This window comes from Gekko japonicus, unplaced genomic scaffold (assembly GCF_001447785.1).
Source record: "Gekko japonicus isolate JY-2015 unplaced genomic scaffold, Gekko_japonicus_V1.1 scaffold147, whole genome shotgun sequence".
Classification (NCBI taxonomy): domain Eukaryota; kingdom Metazoa; phylum Chordata; class Lepidosauria; order Squamata; family Gekkonidae; genus Gekko; species Gekko japonicus.
This window is the reverse complement of record NW_015163607.1, coordinates 437376-462120: the sequence shown is the minus strand read 5'-3', so window position 1 is coordinate 462120 and position 24745 is coordinate 437376. Positions and strand designations below refer to the sequence as shown.

Genomic DNA, 24745 nt, shown 5'->3' with positions numbered 1-24745 from the left:
AAAATAAATAAATAATACATAAATAAATAAAATAGAGGAGTTTAATGGCTCACAGCCATTTTGAGCCATTAAACCCCTCCATTTTGCTCCCCCCCCCTTTCTAGCTGCGGCTTCCCAGGGATCCTCTCCCGGCTGCAGCTTGCCGTGGCTGGGAGAAAAGCAGCCCAAACATGCCAGTTTGGTTTAGGCATTTTTTGCTTGGTTTGGGGTTCGATTTGGAATCTTCCGGTTTGTGCCCATCCCTAGGCATAACTACACCATAGAACTGTGGTCAACTTGGAAGGGGAGATGGGGGAATACTCTCCCTCAACTACAATTCCCAGAATGCTTTGCCTCAGCAGTGAAAATCAGTGTGTGGCATCTAGATATGATCAAGGGTCTCCATCAAATGGTAGTACAAAACTCAGACAGGTGTGCTTTTAAATCGATTGTCTGGTGTTTATATCCCACCATGGAAATGAAAAGCGGAGGCTGTGATTAGTAGTATAAAGTCGTCAAACAAGGGACTGTATATTACAGAATGGGAACAGAGTATTAATGTTGGTGCATCAGCCTATAAATCTTTCATAATGCCCCTGTAATGCTAACGTATTACTACAATCTAGAACAAGAGTGTGGCACTATTGTTAGCCCTTGTTTAACAGACTAGAAATATAGGATTCACATCTACTGCATCTTTCACTAGGAAACTGCCAAAGGCCAACTTGATTGACATTTAAAAAAAAAATGCTATTAGAGATTATTCCAGAGGGTTGCACAGTTAGCACCATGAACAAACTTCTTTGGAAGCCCCGTCTTTCTGAGAGCACATCAAGTTGCTCTGGAAACTCTGGGGAACCACCTCTGATGCAGGACAAAGAGCTGTAGTCAGGTAACCTTGCAGTCCATGCAGACCTGCTCCGGGCAAAGGGCACACTCTCAAGCCTCTCTCAACCAGGAAAACAGCTGTGTTAGGGAGAGTCTCACAGGAGAGGCCTTGGTACTGACAAATTGGCAGAGCTGTTCAGAAGGCAAACATCACTTCACTGCTTCTTGCAGGGAGCTTTATGAGACCTGATTAGCCAAATGCCTGGAAGTTAACTTTCAAGATGCAAAGGGCAGCAAAGATGTTAAATTCATTAACAGTTTTTAAAAAAACCTCCGTGCATATTTCCAGGCCTTCTTCCAACATTACCTATTCACCATTCAAACGTTTCTTTAGCCGTGCATTCCAGACACAGCTTAAATTGCCTCAGGAAATAGACCTGGGAGGAACCAGGAACCAGTTGAGTCACTTATACACCCCCAGAAAAGCATAAAACAAAAACTAACACCACCTCTTGAAACCTCTATGGAGCCTCCATCTTTAAAAAGTCTTGTAAAACAGATAAACCTTCTAGCATGCCCTAGAGGTCAACGGGCTCTGGCCGTCTGGCGCTATAACTCCCTCGGAGGTTAAGCTCAACACTGGAAGCCATTGTTTCATCAGCTTTTACATCCACTGAGGTGGCTCTGTTACACACATTTTGAATCCCAGAAAAGTCTATGGACTGAAGGGGGCATCTGGGAAAGTCATTGGCCCTGCTTTTCCTAGACAGCCAGAAAACGTCTATGAACTCTAGTCTTCTTGTGTTCTCCCCTCAGGTCCTCAAAGTAACACGACTGCCCGCTTGTGAAGAAGTGGCACACACCAAGGGCGACACAAAAAGAGTTCCTTCCACCCAAAGACATAGCACATACAGCTCTCATTGCCTCGGCACCAATACCCCCCCTGGCTGGGGGATGCTGCTCAGCCTGTGATCAGGCAGAATGCCACCCCCAACACATGGGTATGGATTTCAGTAGCCAACAGACCATCTCAAAGCATCAAGTGTGATAACTACGGGCAGAATTCCCAGTTTTTAAGAGTGTAAACAGCTGTGTCTCCTGAGCTCATAAATCTGCAGCCAACAAAATCTGAAATTCCTTTTAATTTTCTTAAGGGGGGGCGGGAACCCACACACACACAGACACCCAAGCCAAGATTTGCTGTTCTGTTCTGGAAGACCAGGTGAGGCCTGGTGCCAGGCAGAGAAAGACAACCTAGGCATAACATGGCACAGAGATGGAGTTAATGTATGCCTCAGCATCACATACACACACAGTTTAAAGACGTCGCGATGAGGGTTGCCTATGAAACATATATATATATATGTATAGCGGAGAGGCTCAGTGGCAGAACATCTGTTTCCAATGCAGAAGGTCCCAGGTTTAAACTCTGGCAACTCCAGTTAAAAGCATCAGACAGTGGGAGATATGAAAAACCCTTTCCCTGAGACTCTGGAGAGCTCCTGCCAACCAGAATAGACAATACTAGCCCTGACAGCTCAATGGTCTGACTCGGTACAACTAGCCCTGACAGCTCAATGGTCTGACTCAGTACAAAGCAGCTTCAAGCGTTCATGTCTACACCGCAAACACAAGGTTATGCAACCAGCAGAACCAACGACCACTCTCCCTCACCAATCTTCACCTTCAAAATTTTTATATTTCTGATTGCGAAGACGTCGTAGATGAACAAAAACGTAATGAATATCTTTATTCATTCATTTATTTATTAACATCCCGGCTTTCTGCCCAATGGGGACCTCCTCCGTGTTATCCTCGCAATAACCCTGTGAAGTAGGTTAAAGCTGAGAGTGTGTGACTGGCCCAAGGTCACCCAGCAGCAAGCTTCCATGGCAGGGGGTGGATTGGAACCCGCATCTCCCAGATCCTAGTTCGACACTTTAACCACTGCACCATGCTGGCTCTCCATCATGCCCAGCTTCTAGAGAGTCTATGGCTTTCAACTGAGCTATGTGGTCTGTGCTGATGGACCTGGATGGCCATGCACTGATACATAGCCTAGGTTTCACAGGAATTCACAACAAATATTAGCAACAATTACAAGCATAAAACCACCATTAAACACATAAGGAATGAAGAGAAGCAGCATAAAAGTAAGCAGAATAAAATTATCCAGATCTTTACAGTTCAGTTAACAAATACTCAGTGGTAAGGTATAACCCACAGAAGGAGCAACAAGAAGAGACCGGTGAACATCATTGAGGAGGACTGAGTACTGCAAAATTGGGGCTACTACTGCTCCTGTGGTGAGGACCCTGCAATTTTGCTCCAACGTGAGATGAAACCCTGAGCAATGCCCCTCGCTAGCAGAGAGGTTCAATATGGGAGTAGGTTTTCCTTCATCTCCTTTGGACACATCTGACTTTGGCTTTCAAGGTCAAAACAAGCAGCTTGAATAGTGCCCAGAAACACATACTTAAGCAATTTAATTTTTTGAGCAAAGACAGGCTCTTTCTTGCTCATATTCAACAGTCAGGTGGTAGCAGTTTGCAGTAACCGAATTTTCTGGACTGTCTTCAGGGGTAGCCCATGTGAATTGCATTGCTGTAGTTAAAATCTAGAAGTCACAAGGCACAACATCCTAGGGACAACTAGTGGATCAGCTTAAGTTTGTAAAAAAAAACCCTCTCTCTGATCACAGACACAATCTGAGATTCCAGAAGCAGATCCCAAATCTGTAGACCTTACCATAACCAACCCTTTCCATAGAGTCACCTATCAACATTCCCTATGTCTTGATTTTGTTATTCACCCTCCCCCAACCATTAACCATCTCCAGAAGCCTGTTCTCATGGGGTTCCTTTACCTCTGTGAAGGACGATATGGTCAATCATGTTCCGTTTATATTTGGTGTGGTACAGACACAGAGGACAGCGTAGATCTTTGGGTCCTTCCTCAGGAACTGCCGAATGCCCAGCCTCAACGTGCATAGTAAAAGCAGATCTGTAAACACAGGGAGTAGGGGACAGCTTCAGAACAGGGTGCCATGGAACCAAATCCTTTAGATAATGTAAGCTTGTATCAGAAGCTTCAAATGCCACTGTGGTTCTACTTTGTTAATGGAAGAATGATCAACTTTTGCCATTAACCATTCCAAGCCAAGACATAGTTGGGCTTGGGTATTTTTAAGGGCCAGCCAGGTACTAGGAGCAAGCCAATTTCTGAGCCATGGTTAACAGATCAACCAACAGTATATCTGTTTGGTCACTAAGAACGCCCCCAGTTGGGAATGGCATGTTCCATTCTAACACCTCAGAATTCTATCACCTCATTCCGTTGCATATCTAGTTGAGGTCTGTGCTAACTAGTGTTCCTCTAAACACAGAATTTGAAGCCATGGTTAAGAGAATGACAGTTACGTCTGCACCGTCTCAGGTCTGATTCACTCACGTAGGAGAATGAAGTGAGAATGGGGAGGCAAAACCCTGGGGGAGAAGAGTGGACTGCAGCATTTCAGAATGTAAGCAGAAGACGGGCAGCTTTGAATGTTCTTTCACACAAAAAGACTCCCCCACACACGCAAGTGGAAACTAGCACTGCAGGAGGGGAGAGGGTTCTGCCCCTCTCCCTCTTTGATTTCCGCAGTGGTTTTCTGTTTGCACAGAACATGAACACAAGACAGTATTCCAAAAAGTGAGCCACCATTGCAGTTTGGTGAGGTTCTTTCAAAAACTAAGGTATCTGCCACATCACTGTCTTGCCTACGGGAGCCAGGCCTGGGAGTGGGAGGGGAGAATACCCATTGGCTGCATGGGTTCTCACTCGTCCCACGCATAAAGTTCTGGAAAAGGAAACTTGTGGGGTTCCAAGGACCATTAAAGGCATCCCCAGGAAGCAAAAGAAAACTCACTAAGGCAGGAATCTGCTCCGTTGGCCCATAATTCCGGGGGGTGGGGGAGAATCAATGCTAGTGGAACTGGTACATCCAAGTTCCACTAACTGGTATAAGTGGGGATGTGGCCAAGAAGGAAGTCTTTCTCTTGGTCCTATCAAGACAACGAATAATTTTGGTTTGGATTTAGGATCAGATAAGAGCTCCGACCGTACGTAGCAATCACTCAAAATTCCATTGGAAGGGGCGCTCACCATTTGAGAACCATGTTTTCCAAACCATATGCTATTTCAGATTGAGAGAGGGCCTAAACTATAGAACTATGTGCAAAAATAATTGTCAGATCATGTTCTTAAATAATTTCTCATAAAACCCAATGGACAGACTCATAACCACCCCCTTCTCCCCACTTCAGTTATTTAAGGAAGAAGAATAATACACAATGCAACCTCACCCCCCTAACTTTTATTGTCCGTGAATGTCTGCTAAAAAGTTTTAATAAAATCCACTTCGATGATTCCAAACTTAGAAGACTGAAAGTTTTGCTGACTGCAGAATACTGCACAGTTGATAGGAATTCACTGTTTCTTCCCCCTAGGCTGGTTTCTAAATTCCTCTTGCTTCTGGGCAGACGTCAACCTCTAACTAAAAGAGATCAGGGAAAAGGAACTGTGTGGAGATTTGCTTCTGCAATTTTTCCCCCTGCTGCTTGTGCTTTCACTCAAAGCAGAAAATGCTGTTGGCTCTGAAGGATGCTTCCCAGACAGTTGCTAAAAGACGCAGGTGCACTCTCTACAGTTCCCTGGATGTTATTAGGGTGTGTCAAAGTGTGATGTTGGAACATTAGTTGGTGCCAGAGTAGACACAACACAAGTGGACTTTTTAACATGTCAGTCCTTGTGGCTCTTGAATTGTCCTCATCCTTTTTCTTTAAACGGTGCGTATGAACTCAAATTGTTCTCAGAAGCGAACAAGCCAAAACCACAGCCCTGAGCAGCATAATTAAACGTTTCCCAGTCTCACAGCACAGCTTGTAAGAGGACATTCCTTAAATACATTACACTGCTTTTGGCATTTCACAAAAACAGGACTCCTAGGGCTGCCAGCTCCAGGTCAGGAAATTCCTGGAGAATGTAGGGTAGCGCCCAGGGAGGGGAAGGACCACAGCCAGTTATAACGCTTTAGAGTCCATCCTCAAAAGCAGCCATTTTCTCTGGGGGACTGATCTCTGTCATCTAGAGGTCAGCTGTATTCTGGGAGATCTCCAGGGCCCAACTATCTCAGTTGCCTACCAGTGCATTCATGGCCGCTTAAGCAACCTTGAGAGATCTGACCCTGCTGGCAGGCCCAAGGTTTCACAAGCTTTACTGGCTCCATTACCCCCCTTCCCCAAGCTGTGGCTTGGGCTGGCACTAGGCAGAACCACTGTGCGGAAGAGCAGCAGTGACCTTTTCAGGCTATAAAGAGCTGGCTGTGGGAGCAGCTGGGACTGGGAAGCTGAGGTGCTTACTTCTCCCTACCTTCTTCCGCCTCACAAGGGGTATGAGTGTGTCACTGTATTGATCTGCTATACCAAGCCCCATGGTAGGAAGACACGGCAGTGGGGTGCCTGGCTCAGCAACACCCCAACGGTGAAGGACACCTCCTGCTGCCCCTCAGGTAGTAGGCCTTTGGCCCCTCATTCCCCCTTGGGAATAATACTTGCCAGCCAAAAGGTTCTTACCCCTGGCCTTCAAATTTGCAACAATGAGCAAAATTTTGCAGTAGGAGGCGAAAATATCACCATACATATTTCCAAACTTCCTGTCTATATGCTACCAGGACAATAAACAGACGAATAACTCATATCCAGAGTGGTGTAGTGGTTAGAGTTCGGACTTGAAACTGTGGGTGACCCTGGGCCAGTCACCCTCTCTTTCAGCCTAACTTACTTCACAGGACTGTTATGAGGGGGAAATGGAGTACAGGAAAATGGTATCAGCTGCTCTGGGTCCCCACTTGATGGGGTATCAATGAAATGAATAAATACAATCCTGTGTCACAAGGTGATTTTGATCCTTATCATCGATCATCAACCATCCACGTTTAATGAAGTGGTCTAAAGTCAATGAAAAAAGGGGATATTCATGATGTAAGTACTTACTTAAAGCCTGTATAGAAGGAACAGTCTTTACATTTAAAAAGCTTCTTCCCTCCATGTTTGTCACGATAATGACGCCGAATACTCTGAATATAACCCGAGGAGAATTCACAAAATTCACAGTTAAGGATAACTTCAGCTTTCTGGTCTGCTCCAGAAGATGGGTCAGGGCTAATATTGTTATTATTCCTTGCCAGAGCTGCTGACTGATAGTGGTTCAATTGCTGCTGGACATCTGGAGGCTCGGAATAGGAAGAATCTGTAGGGGGGGAAAACAAGAACTTGTAAAACGAAGAAATTGAAGACTATAAAGAACATGTTTGATGACTCTGAAATCAACATACACTTTAAAAATTATTTTGTTCTGCAACTTTTCTTTCTGAGCTACCTGAACTGGTCCATTTATTTTTTCATGGTTGTGTGCTCACTGACTGAGATGCCAAGAGATAGCTTCCTTATATGAATGCGTATAATGGTGCAATCCTAAACAGAATTAAACCCTTGTAAGTCCTTTGAAGTTAATGGGCTTAGAAGGGTGTAAATTTGCTTAGGATTGCACTGTAAATCACCACTGTCAGAACTTTCATTTTGCCAAATGTCAACTCACATATGATACACCTTTCAAAGGAGACAGTTCATGTAGTTGGCTGAGAGTTATTAATTAATGAGAGATCTAGTGGTGTATGCAAACCAGTCCCTGAGAAAGCACCCAGGCTGTCTCTTGTTTGGAAATGTAAAGTGATGCCTGACTGCAGCGATGCAACAAAATACGTTTATGGCTACGGGCAGAAAACCAAAAATGAACACGCAAAAGCGAGCCGCCCTGGGCACTGCAGAAAAATGGGGTAATAAATGTTTTAACAAATAATATACACAAGGCTTCACAAGCTATTACACATTCTCAACTAACCTACCTCACAGGGTTGTTGTGAGAATAAAATGGAGGAGAGGAGAATCCTGTAAGCTGCTTTGGGTCCCCATTGGGAAGAAAGGCATTGCATAAATTAAGTTAATAAATAATAATAGTAACAACTGATAATACTACCATGCACAATGACTTAAAAGGATGGAGCTGTAGAGTTAAAAAAAAATTAGTAAGCTACACAAACTCTCCGTCTGATTGATACCATCCTAATACATTCTGGGTGGACTACATATAACTTGATTCAACTGAAAATGTTAAACAGGAGGAGATGATAGGATAATCTGGAACTTTCACCATTCGTCCCCCTCTTCACCCCTTTCAAAAATAAATGCTGAAAGATTAAGGGTAGGAATAGCAGTTGTGTGTTTCTGTGATCCTCTTTACCAATGATATTTCTTTAACAGAATGGGGCTGCTGAGCTACAATTTAAGTGGGAAGACTGATGCAGAGGAAGACTCTTATCCCGTGTCTCTGTATTCCTGTTGAATTCCAGCTGCCCTGAGCCTGCCTTGGTGGGGAGGGGAGGGTATAAATTAATAAGTAAATAAATAAATGAAAATAAACTATCCCAAGTTGCTCCCCGCCACACACCACAACCCAAAAGAGCTTGATGGCATGAAAATAGGGTGAGGGGAAAGACTTAAAAAAAACCTGGTTTCTACCAACACCCCCCCCCTACAGGTCTCACCATACAAGTCTGGATCCACCAGACTGGGGGCCACCCAGGAGCAGCATGGGGGGGGGCATTTTGGGCTGCACCAAGAGAAGGGTAGGTAAGAAAGACATGCTCCACATGGGGGTATCCTTTTTTGTGTGTGGAACCATACCAGCAGATCCAAGCCACAACAGTTGCACTGTGTCGTTTTTTTTAAAAAATCACTACAAAAGATGATAGAATGAAAAAGCAATCTGTTTTAAAAGAAGTATGGAAGGAAAGAGAGGTGAAAGATACAAAGCATTCTACTCTTATGTACCTTCCCTAGTAAGTCACTTTTGTGCTATAGCAATTTCCTAAATCTGATTTAAGACTATGTTTTGAGAGAGAAATCTCACTGCAGACTCTTCCCATGAAAGGGATAATAATATTTGAGTCGGAAGTTAACCATTACTGTTCTGAAAAGAAAAAAAGCAGACTAACATACTGTGAACCTTTGTTTTTTTTATGCATCGAGTGCACCAGAATAAATGACAAAAATTTCACATGTCACCTATATTACAGTTTTATTGAACATAGATATAGCCACATCCATTTACATACTGGCTAAACCTCTTGGCTTACAGGAACTTAATTTTTTAACAGAGAAAAAAGATGAAAACTCAATCTACCCTGAAATTCATGCATCACATCGAAAAAGCAAAATCCAAAAAACAAGTTATGAAACAATGTGCAAGCACGGGCCATACATAAAATGTAAACCAAGACATCCTGTACTTGAGGTTTACACAGAGGCAGCATTTGAAAGATACCAGATCCCCCTAAAGGGAATATCCAATCACAGAAGCTATGTTCTCAAGTTTTGCAACCGTAAGAAAAATGTCCACATAGAAGCCTAAAGAATTTCAACAGACCTTGGGTGTCATTAAAATGGAAAGCCAAAGGAATAAGATTGACAGCGGGATGGACTAAATACAAAAACAGTAAAATTAGGCTACCTAAAGAGACGAAGGGAGAGCTCCTGAACCTCTGTTTTGAACATCAAGATTAAGAATTCACACAGGAGGGCTTTCTAATTGTTTAGTGGATGTGGGAGTAGCATTCTTCAGCAGTAGGTTATGGATAGATAGTGTTGGTTTGCCATTTAGCCCAGTCACAACCAAAAGGTCCTGTACACTGTATTCACTTGTTGACTTATTTGGAAGGCACTTAATAATAAGCTTTAGTTTGGATTTAGAGAAAATTAGTACCTTCGTATTGCTCAAGTTTATTTCTATATAAACTTTGATGCAGAAATCATAAAACTCATTTAATATTTTCAACAAATCTGAGAGAGAATGGGGCTAATAAAACCAGATTGTGTATGCTAAAGCAGGCTTTTGGTTGAGGACAGCGATAGTTCTATCTTGGCTAGCACCCTCCTCTGCTACTTACATCTACCTTGCCCTCTTCCCCCCTGCCCGCGAAGTAGCCAGCAGTTGGAATCGGAACTATTTATTTGCCATTCTGATTGTGGGAATGTTTTATTAATGTTTCAATTAGTTTTATCTTATTTCTGTTTTACTGATACTGTACATTGCCCAGAGCCCTGCCATGGCAGGGATTGGGCAATTCATAAATACAATTAATGATGATGGTGGTGGTGGTGATGTGCAGCTTGAACACTTAGCTGAGGGGAACAGGATCTACAGTCCTGACTAGAGTGAATATAATTTATATATAAATTAAATAAATGTGGGGCCAAGATGCAGCCCTGCCTAACACTTCTTCATACCCTGATTGGATTCAAGAGGGTGGAGCTACCTTTATGATCCTTGATAGAGCAATTATACAGTCAGTCGTCAGATATGCTGCTCCCATATGGTATACTGGTCATATAGAACATCTTGATTTTCTTAAAGTCAAATTCTTTAGAAACCATTTTGGGTATTCTGCCATGTATCTCCTCCGCCGCCTTGCAATTAAGAGCTGGGGCTTCCAAACCTATCTATGGCCCCGGTCACACGGGCCAGATATTGCGGGGGGGGAGGCGTGGCTAATTGCCACGGCGCAGTTTGATCCGCGATTACGTGATCAGACGCGCCGGTGGCACACCACAGGTCCTTCCCTCGGCGCCAGCAGGTAAATGAGGGACCGGAGGGGAATGCCGCGCGCCGGCGCAATCACACCACGGGAGTCTGGAGGCAGCCCGTGGCAAACACTTACTAGTACTTTGGAGGGACTACTTTTTTAATGTGCATTTTCAACTCCACTTCCTAGATGTTGGGGGGTGATCGCGCCCGGATAATCCGCCCACCATCCGTGCCTTTCCCGCGGCAACTTTGCCGTGTGACCGGGACCTATTATTATTTATCTATCTGTCATTAAATTTCCGTTTTCCCTTCCCAAGCCATCAATAGCTCCTATTTTGTTTCAGTTGCTATTTTCAAATACCTCTACGTTCACCTGGAGAAGGAATTTAGATAGAGGACTTTCCCTCCCAGTAGAGTGTCTTAAGGCTACAAGGAACAGTACTAGGAAAGTAAGCTGTAAAAAGTTTTAAAATTAGATCTCAAATGAAGCCTGGTCCTTGGTGCTCAAGGATACAAATGGTAAATGTTCCCCACTCTTCTTCCAGATACCCTTTAATGGTAATTCTCCTTTGCCAGACTATTTCCACTGGTTAGAAATCCATAAGTTTAGATGAGCTTTTTGATTGGATAGGTGTAACACTGTAAGACTCAGTTGAGGTGCTAGGGTGATATAACAGAGTTTCTGCAGAGGAACTCAAATGCCCTTATTGTCCAGATCAAGTAGACTCCCTAGCTCATATTGTTTTAGTATGTCCCCAAACAATACCACATGAAACAAACACATTGGATAAAACAGCTAACAACAGTTTCTGAAAAGTGGACACTGCACTATCTGCTATCAAGTAGATTGACAAACTACATCAAAAATGTGGCAATTTTTTTCTTTATAGCATCAAGAGAGAACTGACTTTCATTCTCATTTTTTGTTTGTGTTTTGTCAGAAACTGCGGACGAATAGCTAATGGCTGTTAAATCGAAGGAAAGGAATAATAAGCTTTCTCTTTCTTCTGTGCCAAGATCTATTGTGACAATGTTTTGTGCCAAACAATTTGAGCATCCATATGAAAAACAAGTTAAATCCTGGGAAGGTACTGATGAAGGAATCTTCATTGTCATTTATTTGTTAAACTGTTGCATTCTTGTTAATGACAAGTGCTACCATGATAAGAAGAATATTGAATGTGTTCATAATGCAATGTAAGAATTGCGACTGGAGGATCTTCATCTCCTTAGTGAAGATACTTCTCTTTGCAGTGTCCATAAACCCACCACCTTTCTTGCCTGTACCATTTATCACTCCTATGCTTGATCTTGGTCTACTGGTTCAAGTTGCATAGTGAATATGTAACAACAAAATGGCCCCCAAATCCCATTAACACAGTTGAAGGATTTGGTACATCACAGCATGGTAAACAGGACTCCACTTGGAGTAATTATTACGATCATACTGCATATATTATGGTAATGTAGGATTGAAATAGTGCAGATGCAGGTCCTCTGGACCATCCCATAGAACAAAAGTAAACATTAAGAGTATGCTGACCCACTTGTTATATTGCCACCAAAATCTGAGATCTACATGTTCTTCTGACAGTTCTCCATACATTCTGACAATGGCTTCTCAAACTGAGCATCTTTGAACAACAATAACAGTATTGTCATGCTGCCTCATTTCCATGTTGCCATTTGTGTTGGATGGAACACATTCTTCTCCCATTTAGTGACTTATCAAGAATGTAAATATTATCAGAGAATACATTTATTGACCAAAATGGTATGATGGCACCAGCCATTGTATCCATAGATTTTACAGTGCTTTCTGCTAGTGAAGTGTTCACCTGCAGCACCTGTTCATAACTAGGGTTGCCAGCTCCAGGTTGAGAAATACCTGGAGATTTTTTGGGGTGGACCCTGAGGAGGGTGGGGTTTGGGGAGGGGCTTCAGTGGGGTATAATGCTATACAGTCCACCTTCCAAAGTGGCCATTTTCTCCAGGTGAACTGATTTCTATCACCTGGAGATCAGTTGTGATTGTGTAGTCCGATGTTAAATACAGGTCAGCCCAATGTGTTTGGGTGTCACCTTCATCCTACTGCTGATTCCATAAACAAGATCCTGTGCCACACTTAGTTCTTTGCTATGAATTTTTTTCCTTTAACTTTATCCTCCAGATCATAAAGAAGTCTGAAGACAGCATAGAGACTGTCCGCAAAGAACTTTATTGCATCCTCATCACTTAAAAAATCACTGAAAAATTCTGGTGTTGTCATTATAACATTACAGATTATTTAGGGATGTAAGAATACAAGATAAATATGTCATCCTGTTCTGAGGAATACTGGGAAAGGGTTACAGTCCCCCTGGTTTTCTACCGGCACGTGCATCGCTATATACTAATACTCTGATGGAATCGGTAGAGTTTCTCTCTCTGAGGGTGATTCTGCAGTAGACCTTAAATCCTGGTTCAACCCTATCCCCAAACTTACACTCTACACTACACTCGAGTTCACCCCTGTAATTATCTCAGGGTACTTTTTGTTTCCATATTACATTGACGTCACCCCAGTTTTGCCCCACACTTGTCCTGGGATAAACAGATGCTGTTATAACCAGGGATAAATGCAAGGAATTGTGTTGTGAGTTGAACTCTGATAAAACCAGGGATGAGATCCAAGTGCGGAAAGGACCTCTGTGGCTGGAATGTGTCACCAAGATGAGGTGGAAGATTTTCTTTTGAGTACTGAAGACATCAGAATGTCAGTGGGAGATTACTTAGCCAGCATTACATAACACTCCCAGACATCATTCACTTGAAAAACTTGATCTTCCTCAGCTGTCAGACACAAATAATTATGAAGCCACACCACAGTAAGGTCATTTGAACTTTTCAAGGAAGAGCCAAATGCATAAATAAATATTTTTCTCTCTCTGACCCACCAAAGCACTTTTGGGTTGTAACCAGGGATCAATGTATCTCGATGGTGCTGAACAAGGCTGCAGGAGCTCATTAGCATAAGGTATCCTAATGAGCTACTAGGCTATTAGCATAATAGCTCATTAGCATATGCCACGCCCCCTGACATCACCGGAAGTGATGTCTGACGGGGAAGCAAAAGGGGGGGAAGGCATGTTCAAAAGCCTCCACTTCCCTTCCTTAACTGGCCTGGGGGTGGGGGAAGCAAAGAGAGTTTAAACCCCTTCTCACTAGAGTTGGGCCACAGAAGGAGGAAAGAGAGAAGGAACTCCCGCGGGTCCCTCACTTACCACGATCAAGAACTTCCCCAGGCCACAGCTTCAGCATGGGCCCCGGGAGGCCGGTGACAGGCCTCCTCAGGCCTCCCACGGGCTGCAGTGCTCCAGTGTGGGCCCTGGGAAGCCAGTGATGGGCTTCCTCAGGCCTCCCACAAGCCGCAGCACTGCAGCGCGGGCCCCAGGAGACCAGCGACGAGCCTCCTCAGGCCTCCCATGGGGCACAGTGCTCCAGTGCGAGCCCCAGGAGGCCTGCAACGGGCCTCCTTAGGCCTCCCACGGGCTGCAGCACTGCAGCGTGGGTCCCAGGAGGCCGGCGACAGGCCTCCTCAGGCCTCCTCAGGCCTCCCATTTGCCGCAGCACTTCGGCGCGGACCCCAGGAGGCCAGCGACGGGCCTCTTCAGGCCTCCCCCAGGCCACAGCGCTTCGGCGTGGGGAGCTAGGGGCGGGGCTTGCTGCCGCCACCATTTGTGCCAGTATTTAAACATTTATTTATTTATTTATTATTTTGATTTATACCCCGCCCTTCCCGCCAACAAAGAAAGCACTATGAATGGGGGATACCAGATGCTCATATAACTACAATAGGTAACTACATGCAATAGGGAGACAAGCTGGTACAATATGATGGCACACACCCAAACAATAACAATCTGCTGGTGATCCCTGGCCCTAAGTTGTTCTGTAGAATTTCAATGTTCTATATATTTTATGACATTATGCCCCCATGCACATCGCCTAAACCCAGCATAAGCTGGGATAGGGTGATTTACAAATAATAATAATAATAATAATAATAATAATAATAATAATAATATCATCATCTTCCTCCAGGGTGGTATATGCTCTCATAGGCTTGAGCAGACAAATCTCCTAATCTCCCCCTGTATTTTCACTTAAAGCTGACTCTCATATGCTCTTAGAAGTCATAGAGCAATAAGCATGTGCAGCTTTGATCAGGTTCTTTCCCCAGCCAGTTTAAACTTACATACAAACAGCTGTTTTTTTACACTTAGGGAGCCCACTGAGTACATAGAACCCCCTGCCCTTCTTTGTTGAAGAAGAGATTAGATTTATAACCCGCCCTTCACTACCCGAAGGAGTCTCAGAGCGGTTTACAATCCCTTTCCCTTCCCCCCCACAACAGACGCCTTGTGAGGTAGGTGAGGCTGAGGGAGCTCTCTTGAGAACTGCCCTTGAGAGAACAGCTCTGAAAGAACTTAGGACTGTCCCAAGGTCACACCAGCAGCTGCATGTGGAGGAGCGGGGAATTAAACCCAATTCTCCCAAATTAGAGTCCCCATTCTTAACCACTACACCGAACTGGTTGGTGATCCCATTTTGTTGTCTTTGTGACTGATACAAATCATCCACTTTTCTATTAACTACAGTAATAATGATAATGGTAAATGTGCAGTGTTGCCACTCACAGTACGACAGGCAGAATGAAGAGGGTTCCTTGCACGTTCTCATGGTCCAAGAAACAAGCAGGGCTGTACCAGTTTCAGAGGGTGACTGCGTTGGTCTGCAGTGGAAGAACTAGGTTCCAGTCCAGTAGCACCTTAGGGACTAACAAGATTTCCAGGATATAAACTTTCGAGAGTGAAAGCTCCCTTTGTCATTGGGTATCAGATGAAAAAGGAGCTTCTTGACACTTGAAACGTTATACCCTGAAAATCTTGTTGGTCTCTAAGGTGCTACTGAGCTCCAGTCAGAGCTATTGTCGTTTGTGATTCAGGAATGGGACCCAGCTGGAGTCTCATGGGGACGTTGATCCTCTCTGCTGGATGCCATTCAACCTTCTTTTCCCTAGGGCAGCCTGGTTCTATGCCAGCACAACTGAAGTGCATGCCTGGTGAAAAGAGAGAAAAGGGAGCCAGGCTGTGCGGAGGTTCCTTTTTGCCTTGGTAAATCTTGGCCTGTCCGCTAGCTCGGCCATTCTGCATTCATCCCTTATTGGTACAGGATGGCATGCTACATCCGCATGCCAAATCAACCAAAGAACAAAACCCAGTAACTAGCTTTGCATGTCTCTTTTACATGACAATTTTTTAAAAAATCAATTATTTAATATATGAATAGGTGTAGAGGGGGGGAAAGAGTGTGTTGCTCTTCCTTTGGGAAAACTGAAAAACAAAAAGGTGATTTAAGCAGAAACAGCAGGAAAAGAGACAAGTGAACTGCCCTCCCGGAGGCCTCGGTCTTGTCAAAACTGAAAACAGCTAATTTTCTTGAACGAGAAGTTAATACCTCCAAGCGGCCAAGGTTGTGTACTCTAGGATTCTAACTAGAACTTGCACTAATATAACTTAAGAGCGACTGCTTATAAAAATGAATTAGAAAAATAATGGAAGTGGAAATGTGTAAGGTATCAGTAATCAGGGACAGAATCTATTTGGATTCAACAATGGGGATGCAGAAAACACAGATGAAGAGAAGAACTGGAAAGAAGTAACTGCATACTATGCTCCCCACGTTTGGCAGTGGAAGTGAACTAAGGCACGCAAATATAGAAAAATAACAGCAGATTTAATTATAAAACTTCACAACTAGGGGGGAAAAGGGTCATAGGTGAACTTAGCCAGTATGGCTGTGGTCACACACACACACTAAATAATCCACTTTCAATGTATTTTCCAACTGGATTTTACTGTGTGAACTGGCAAAATCCAGTTGGAAAGTGCACTTAAAGTGGATTATTTAGTGTATGTGATTGCAGCCTATGGCTGGATTTAGTATACTGCAAGGAGTCTCACCAGTAGGATAAACAAAAACAGGGCTCTCAGACATTCCCACACACCAAGCAAGCGGAATACATAGCTCGCTTGCCATGAACCCCACCCTTGTTTTCTTCCTACACATAACCTCCTCGTTTGAAAATCTTCACCCTAAAGTGACACATTAAAGAGCAATGAGAAATGTGTTTTCAGCAGCGTGGGAAGTAGGTATGTGAAGAAACAAGAGTTCAATAACACTACAGATTTGCTCACTTCACGCTGCACAGGCACGAGGCAGGGCAAGGCAATTTGAAGATCAGAAGCAAAATAAAGGGAGATGTGGGCAGAGTTGCAGAGAATTCAAGAAGATCTTAAAAACATGTCGTTATGCCATACACCCCTAGTCAGCAACCCAGTTTTCCTCCAAGGGCCATGTTTTCAATTGAGGAGGGGCTGAAGACAACAGCAATAACTGACTTTTTCTACTGACGGACAAGTAAAGGGCTCTTTAATCAGACTGTGTCAACGCTGTCCCTTTATCGCCTTAGCAGCTCACTTCTGTTTGCCTGTGCCTTCATTTGTACACAAGAGACAGACTAAAAGAGCCCCTGCTGCTGTAAGGAAGGCAATTGGTTAAATTCTTCTCTGCAGAAGAGAGAGGCTGAGGGGGGTCCGTAGGATGAGAGGTTCTGCTGAGGGCCATATAGGAAACCCCCCCCCCCCCAGGAACTGTACCCTTGAGAGATGGGGTTGGTTACGTCAGGGTGCTCCTGGACACTGCCTCACTGATGGAAAAACAGGTTGGAGCAATTGCTATGAGGGATTTCTTTCATCTTATGCTTAAACCATGCAATCTACCTTGAATCTCAGTGAGAAAGGAGGACTATAAATAAGGTAAATAAGGTAAATCTTCTTCTACAATTGTCTTCCTTTCTAGATTCTGCCATGCAGATCCATGCTTCCATATAACTTCCAGACTGTCACATACATTATGTGGGCTATCTTTGAAGATGACTTGAGAAGCTTCAACTGTACACAACATGGTGGGCCCACTGCAGGTGGTTATGTACTTCTGCTACTGTCTGCCCAAGAACATTTTCCACTGCCACTTGGAATGAGCTTTCAGAAGTAGTTTGCTCCTGCCCTGCCATTTTTATCTTGCCATTCCTCTGAACAGCTCAGAGCAACTTGCAGGTGTTTCCCAGGAAGTCTCCAATATAGGCACCTTACACAACTTGAGAGAGAGTCAGTGTGGCCTAATAGTCATAGTGCTGGGCTGCAGAGAGAAACCTGCATTCAAATCTCCACTCCCTAATAATAAAAAGTGTTCACACGTGACATGAAACACTAGAGCAACCTCTGCTCAGATCATCTCTATCACCCTCTTCCATCCTATCAATTTTTTTTTGCATTAACTTAATAGCGGGTCTGACTAACCTACATATGGAATAATACTAGCCCCACAGCTGCTCTTAAAAACACTCCTGAGTCCCAACTTACAGACCCCAATATGTGCACGGTCTCATAAGCTTAATTCTATTTACATGTGCATGGACGTCCTTCTCCTACTATTTGGAATTCTGAGAAGGGCAGGAATGGGCTCTTCTTCCATTAACATTCATCAAGTAATGTCTTCAGAGACCCGTCTACCATCATTTTGCCAGTACTCTCTGAGACAAAAAAAAAAAGTGAGCAGGAGCCACTACTGTTCCTGTCTTATTCCATTCTGCCCTCCTCAATAGCTGCAGGTTATCTTTTGAAATCACTGGTTCCTTCCTTGCTGGTGAAGAACACTTGAGGAAGACTCTTTCCTTGTTTGTTGTGTACAATCATGCTGTCTTGTTATTACGTGAGACTATAATAGTACAATTCTTATAACTTTTAAAAAAAATCATTCTAGGAAGCAGATGGACAAGCAAAGCTTTCCTTTGCCCCCCAAGAGGCAGTCCCTCAAGTGCTACAAAACCTGAAATGCATAGACATATGGAAAAACAACCAGGAACAGTGGAAAGGGTAGAATACGCACGCTGTGAGCAATGCAGAACGGAACAGAAGACCCAGGTTATCCATCAGCGTGGGCACAACCTTGGAGTTTTAAACACACCATGGAAAAAAACATGGGACACAGGACATAAAGTACAGCAATTTTTAAAAAAAATAAAAATGAAGCTTTGTCATAATAGTTCAGAGAATGGAAGACAACCATCTTTCAGGAATGTATATTCGGCTCTCCTTTTATTCCCCCCAAGAAATTATACAGCAATCTATCAAGGCTGGATTTGGAAACCTTTGATCAGCTCTGGCCATTTAAAACAGATTTTTGAAAGGACATATTGTAGGTATATAGAAGGTATTGCCGAGGGCAACCAAGAAAGATGTGGACTCTAGGAATGTTAGCTATTCAGAAAGGTTGGAAAGATGTTATCTGTGTTCCTTTGAAACTTTTTAATCTTTCTCTCCCTTTGAGTTATATATGTGCAAGTCTGAATGGATTAGAGAGAGGACAAATGCTATACAACTTCTTGAGCAAGTGTCAAATTCCCTTAGAAGGAAAATGAACTTAATCTAAAGAAATTTAAAATGAATTTGGAAGGCGCTTGGCCCCATACTGCTCTGTCTGAAGTCTTTAAAAATAAAATTTGCCATTGATTATTCACTACATGCAAAAAGAAAGGGGGAAAAAACACGCCTGTAAATGGGTTACCATGTGATGGACCATCAATTACTGAGAAGCATAATAGGAGACATCTGTAGGATCACTGAAGAAAGAGAAAGGCAACTTGAATAGGAAGTAAAATGGGAGAGAGCCAGCTAATTTACACTGGAATCCTGAACAGGTCTACTCAGAATCCTACGCAGGTCTATTTAATGGTGTTTACTCCTAGGAACGTGTTTTTCAGATTGCACTGTTAATCACCTGTTCTCTAGAAAGGATTCTTTGCAATGCAATTGTAAAAAAAAAGATTCAATGCTCCACGTGGAAATGTGCAACTGGGACTAGCTGTCATGCACCCCTACAATCATAAGAGTAGGAGAGAAATACCAATCGGAAGGAATTCTTTTCAAAGATAAAGTCAAATGTTCAAGACAATGACAAAAAGGACGAGGTACACGCATGGACAAATTCTGCGTTAGAGTACATAAGCCACCATCCAGCCAAAATCACACCCGTTGAAGCTTCATTGATTTCACTGGTAAACATTAAGCATGTGCTTCTATGTTTCCCACTGAAATAAAAGTGTCTCATTTTAGCCGTACCATATCCAATGTCCATGCTGATCACTAGACTGGATTATTGCAATATTCTCTACATGAAGCTGCTTCAAAGACAACATGGATGCTTTAACTACCACAGAATGCAGTCACACACTCACACCTTCTTATGCTGATCAGCTGATTATACCGATCCCAAAGCAACAACACTGGTTATCTATTTGCTTTCAGGTTCAATTCCACATGCTGATTTTGACCTTTGGAGTCTTTCTGAACCTGGGATTCCTCATGTTCTCCCTCCATCTGTTCCTTGGCTTTTCCAATTGGTGCCTATGGTTGCCAACTGGCCTGGAGAAAACTGTCCTGTCCCTTTAATAGAGGCTTAATGTGTAGAAACAGGCAGCTGAAGCTTTTCATTGCACTGAAGTAAACAATATAACTTGATACGTAAGATCCCATCAAGCCACTATTAAAGAGACAGGACATTTTTCTCCAGGCTACTTGGCAACCCCCTGGTGCCTCTGCATTATGAAACAATACTCTGCCAGAGGTTGTCCCTAAGGAACACCCTGTCATGGCTCTTTGCAAGGCCCGCAAGTCTGTCCTCTTTCAAAAGAACCCTCCCCGCCCCATGGCATGTTCCCTGCATTTGACGCAAATGGATCCTCTAAAGGCCAATCAATCTTTGTTCATTCTTCTGCCTGGAGCATACCAGTTCTATGCTGTAGTTTTTACACCACACTTTTTTATATAGTTTCATGGTCATACTGGTCAGCTGCCTTGCACTACATAGTAACTATTTTTAAACAAATATAAGTATTTTAAAACAAATATGGGCCTCGACATTGGCTGTTCAGAGATGCCTTCCCACGAGCAAAAAACAGCATTTATAAAAACCCAAGCAATTTAGTACAACATACGTCCCTGGACAAGACTTTTCATTTCCTTCCTTATATTCTCTTGTTTCAAGTTAAAAACATTCTAACGCATACTTATGATTGCTTTCCGCCCCCCCCCCTTTTGCTTCCAAGGTATGGTGGTAGCTGTCATGAAACTGCTCCCTCATGCTTCCACTCCATTTCACTTTGATAACGTCTACAGTTCCAGTCATGTGGGACATGCTATTTGTATTGTTCATTCCACTGCTGCAGGAATATAGAAGATCAACACAGCCAACTTTTCTATGTTACTCAGGAGATTTCAGGCCAAACCACAAGGGACATTGTTTTAAGCAGTCACCAAACCACCATAATGCAACATGAAATCTGGACTTCCATAGAAAATATACATCCCATGCGTCTTGGTCTATGGCACCAACTAATCCCCCTGACCTTCACACTGAAGCATAAAGAAAGGGATGTGAAAACACCACTCCTGTGATCAGGAGGCAGCTGTGACCCTGACAGTCATGCAAGTGCAGTGATACAGGTTTTCCAGGAAAAAAAGAATTCCAATTCAAATGTACATAAATAAATTTGCATATTTAAATAATGTTAGTAAAAGAAGGCAAATTAGAAGCCTGGGTCAAGGTGTCGTCCATGCTTAACATCCCACATTTAGCCTATCTACCATGATTGATACGCAGTACAACTCTGAGAACTATATATATAAACAGACTATATTTATGTATGTGTGGTAGAAAATTTTTCACCCCACATCACTGTGCAGGTGTCTTTTTGTGTTTATTCTATGTATTTGCTTCCCAATGAATCTTTACATTAACAAAAAAACTGTATTCTTAAGCTCCAAGAGGTCCCAGTAACTGTTTTCTTTTGAACAGGAGTACAGTTCAGTGTTGCAAATGACATTCTAATCAGTTTCAGTTTATTGATAGGGTCAAGTCACATAAAAGTAGTACAGATGGATTATATATGAATTACAGGGGATTAGTTCAATATTAAAAATATAGAAGATATATAAAATATATTGTTGTTGTTCAGTCGCACAGTCGAGTCCGACTCTTCGCGACCCCATGGACCAGATCACACCAGGCCTTCCGGTCTTCCGCCGTCCTCTGAAATTGGCTCAATTTCATGTTCGTTGCATCTATGACACTGTCTAACCATCTCATCCTTTGCCGTCCCCGTCTTCTTTGACCTTCAGTCTTTCCCAGCATCAGGGTCTTCTCCAGTGAGTGCTCATATATACATATACAATATTACAAGTTAAAATAATTAATAATTATTGTTAAAATTCTATTATGCGACATAAAGTTTCCTGGCAGATTCAGTAATCTGCTGCTCCCTGAATGGATTGACTCTCGCAGTCAGTACTTTCAACCATAAGATCTATACAGTTCAGCATTCAAGTGTAAGCAATTTATTTACCTAACAAATATGTTACCCTGCCTTTCCATCAATGCAGCTCGCGAAATCAGTAAAAACAATACTGACAACACCTGGGGTGCCTCTGGAAGCCTGGTAGCCTATTTCAAGAGGGGTAGGCCGTTTAACTGCAGGTGGAAACAGCATCACAAGGGATATTTAAAGCAATCCAAGTTCAAGCATCAAATTACAAGCTTTGCATCAACTTCATCTTCAATTTAAAGTCTTTGAAAGTTCGTCAAAAGCCCCATTTTTGTGAAGTGCAATGAGTTCATTGCATGGCTCTTTAAACAGTGGTTGCAACATACAAACCGTTGTTATGTCCACAGGATTTTATGTGATACACTGACAGCCTGGGAGGTGAACTCGATCGCATCCTATACTTGGGCCGAGTTCAGACTGGCAATTTGAAGCGCTAGGGAGTCGTGGCAAAGAAAAAACGGAACAGACCTGGAACGGCTTGTTCCCGGTATTCCCGTTCACACTGCAGTGAATGAAGCAGGAGGATACCGTGGAGGAAGCGCAAAGGAGCGTTCGCACTGTCGCCTGCCCCTGGCGGACTGTTAGCGTGGTTTCCATACTCGGGCTGCATGCGCCTATGCGCATGGGCACATCAGCAAATAGGGCAGGATCGACTCCACACTTCCACCCAGCACGCCGGAGCATCCCGGTCGTGCGCATATGCGCACCGGCCGCGGAACCAGCTGAAACCTATTATCAACTGTGGGTTGTTCCCGCCTCAGCAGCACTTGCGTTCACACTCAGGGAACCGGAATCAACGCGCTGTACACGGGTTGCTACCACTTTAACAAGGTATCTCTTAAACTCGGGAGGGAAGCGGCACAAGACAGCTTGAGTACAGCTGGGGGACGCCTGAAACATGTGCCTGTGTGAACCCGCCCCTTTAATCCGCTACTGAAACGCTCCTCAAACGTTTGCCTGCCGGGCCAGACTGCCAGTCTGAACGCAGCCTTGGACTGGGCAAACCTAGATGAGAACTTTTGTCTAGTCATGGAGTTTACCAGGTGATCCTGGACCAGGAACACCCTGCCTTTCTCAGCTTAACCTACCTCATAATAGTTGCAAGAACAAACTGGGAAAACCTCATCTATGAGTATCATATAAGAAGCTGCCTCATAATGGGTCAGACCTTGGATCCACCTAGTATAGCACTGTTTACTGATTAGCTGTGGTATTTCAGGGTGTCTTACAGAGGCCTTTCCCAGTCCAGCTACTTGAGATCCTTTAAACAAGAAAAGGTGTAATGGAGAGTGCTGTCAAGTTGCAGCTGACTTATGGTGACCCCATAAGGGTTTCAAGGCAAGAGATGGATACAGGTGGCTTGCCATTGCCTACTTCTGCATAGCAACCCTGGACTTCCTTGGCGGTCTCCCATCCAAGTACTAACCAGGGCCAACTCTGACGAGATTGGGTTTACCTAGGCCATCCAGGTCAGGGCAAACAAGAAAAGTAGGGCACACTTAATCCAAAACATACTAAGATAAGCCAAGATGCACTATAAGTTAAATCATTCTGGGTGTTTCTCCCATCTACATTTCAGTGACTTTTTGCCCAGAGATCCATAAAAAAGCACTCAAGGTAATTTCCAAGTTATTTAACTGCAGCAGTAAGGATCTTGATTATTTTACCCTAAAATGCAACATACCTACTTTGTTACAAAACTTTCCAAAACCTGAGAATACACAAAATCTTTTAAATTAAACAATTCATTGTTTGAGTGACACTGCATTCAGAAGGGAGTCCAACACCATAGTGCCTTGAAAAGCACACTATCCTCCACCACAAATCAACGAGCTTCATCTAAAAGCACTCATATTACCAGAAGGCAATAGTGGAAGCCTCTGAGCATCCGAAAACAATTTTTTTGTTGCATGCTAGCTGAACGAGATATTGGACTGTAGTCGTTCACCCATTCTTTCTCCCATAGGTTTCAGCTAAAGAGGTTCGCCTCCTGACAGACTGTGGTGACACACATGAGAGAATCCCGATTGCCTAAACCACCTGGATCCAGTGTTCCACAGGGAGCATCTTCTCCCATATGGCATTCCCTCATGCTGCTTCCAAGCTTGTTCCCCTCCTCCATCCTCCAGAACAGTCCGGAGGGGAAGACAGCCTCTGCCTGACTTTACTCCCTGAGGAAACTTCTACAGACAGGGATTTACTGCTCTTTGTGTTAGCTAACTGGAATCCCTCAGCCAACACAATTACCTTTTCTGTTCCTAGTCAGCACTTAAATGCCTGCATGCTGCCTTCTCTGCCATGGATATTTCCCAGTAGCTGAGGGATGTCCACATTTTCTACCCATGCTCTGTGAACTGGAGGGTGGGAGGTTATTCTACTCTACCAGTATTTTCTAGCAAATGGTGTGTGTCCTCAAACGTTTGCCTGCCAGCTTCCCTTCTGGTATTTAGATTCTCAGCATACTTGCATGTGAGGGACCCACTTTCCTAATATACATTACCCGAACAAATCATTTTTTTACAAAGTTTAAAAAGACACCCTCCATGTCAAGAGGGCAGGGGTCATTTCGTAGAAAAAGAGCTAGGGGAACTCATTAGCATAACTCATTAGCATACGCCACACCCCCTGACATCACCGGAAGTGTGTCATGAGGCCACACCCCCTGACATCACCGGAAGTGTGTCATGAGGCCACGCCCCCTGACATCACCGGAAGTGTGTCATAAGGCCACACACCCCGCCCCCAACGGTCCCGGCCGCCACCGGCCTT

General features: G+C 43.6%; 1 protein-coding gene across 3 annotated transcripts in view; it reads right to left on the bottom strand.

The window, feature by feature from the left end:
* ZNF462 (zinc finger protein 462) overlaps window positions 1–24745 on the bottom strand; it is a 171166-nt gene that overhangs the window by 17758 nt on the left and 128663 nt on the right. For all 3 annotated transcript variants that reach the window (XM_015407300.1, XM_015407299.1, XM_015407301.1), the window contains 2 exons: window positions 6843–7098; window positions 3674–3810 (listed from right to left, as the gene is read on the bottom strand). In XM_015407300.1, coding sequence (XP_015262786.1) covers window positions 3674–3810; window positions 6843–7098 — 393 coding nt within the window. The remainder of the gene's footprint in view (window positions 1–3673; window positions 3811–6842; window positions 7099–24745) is intronic.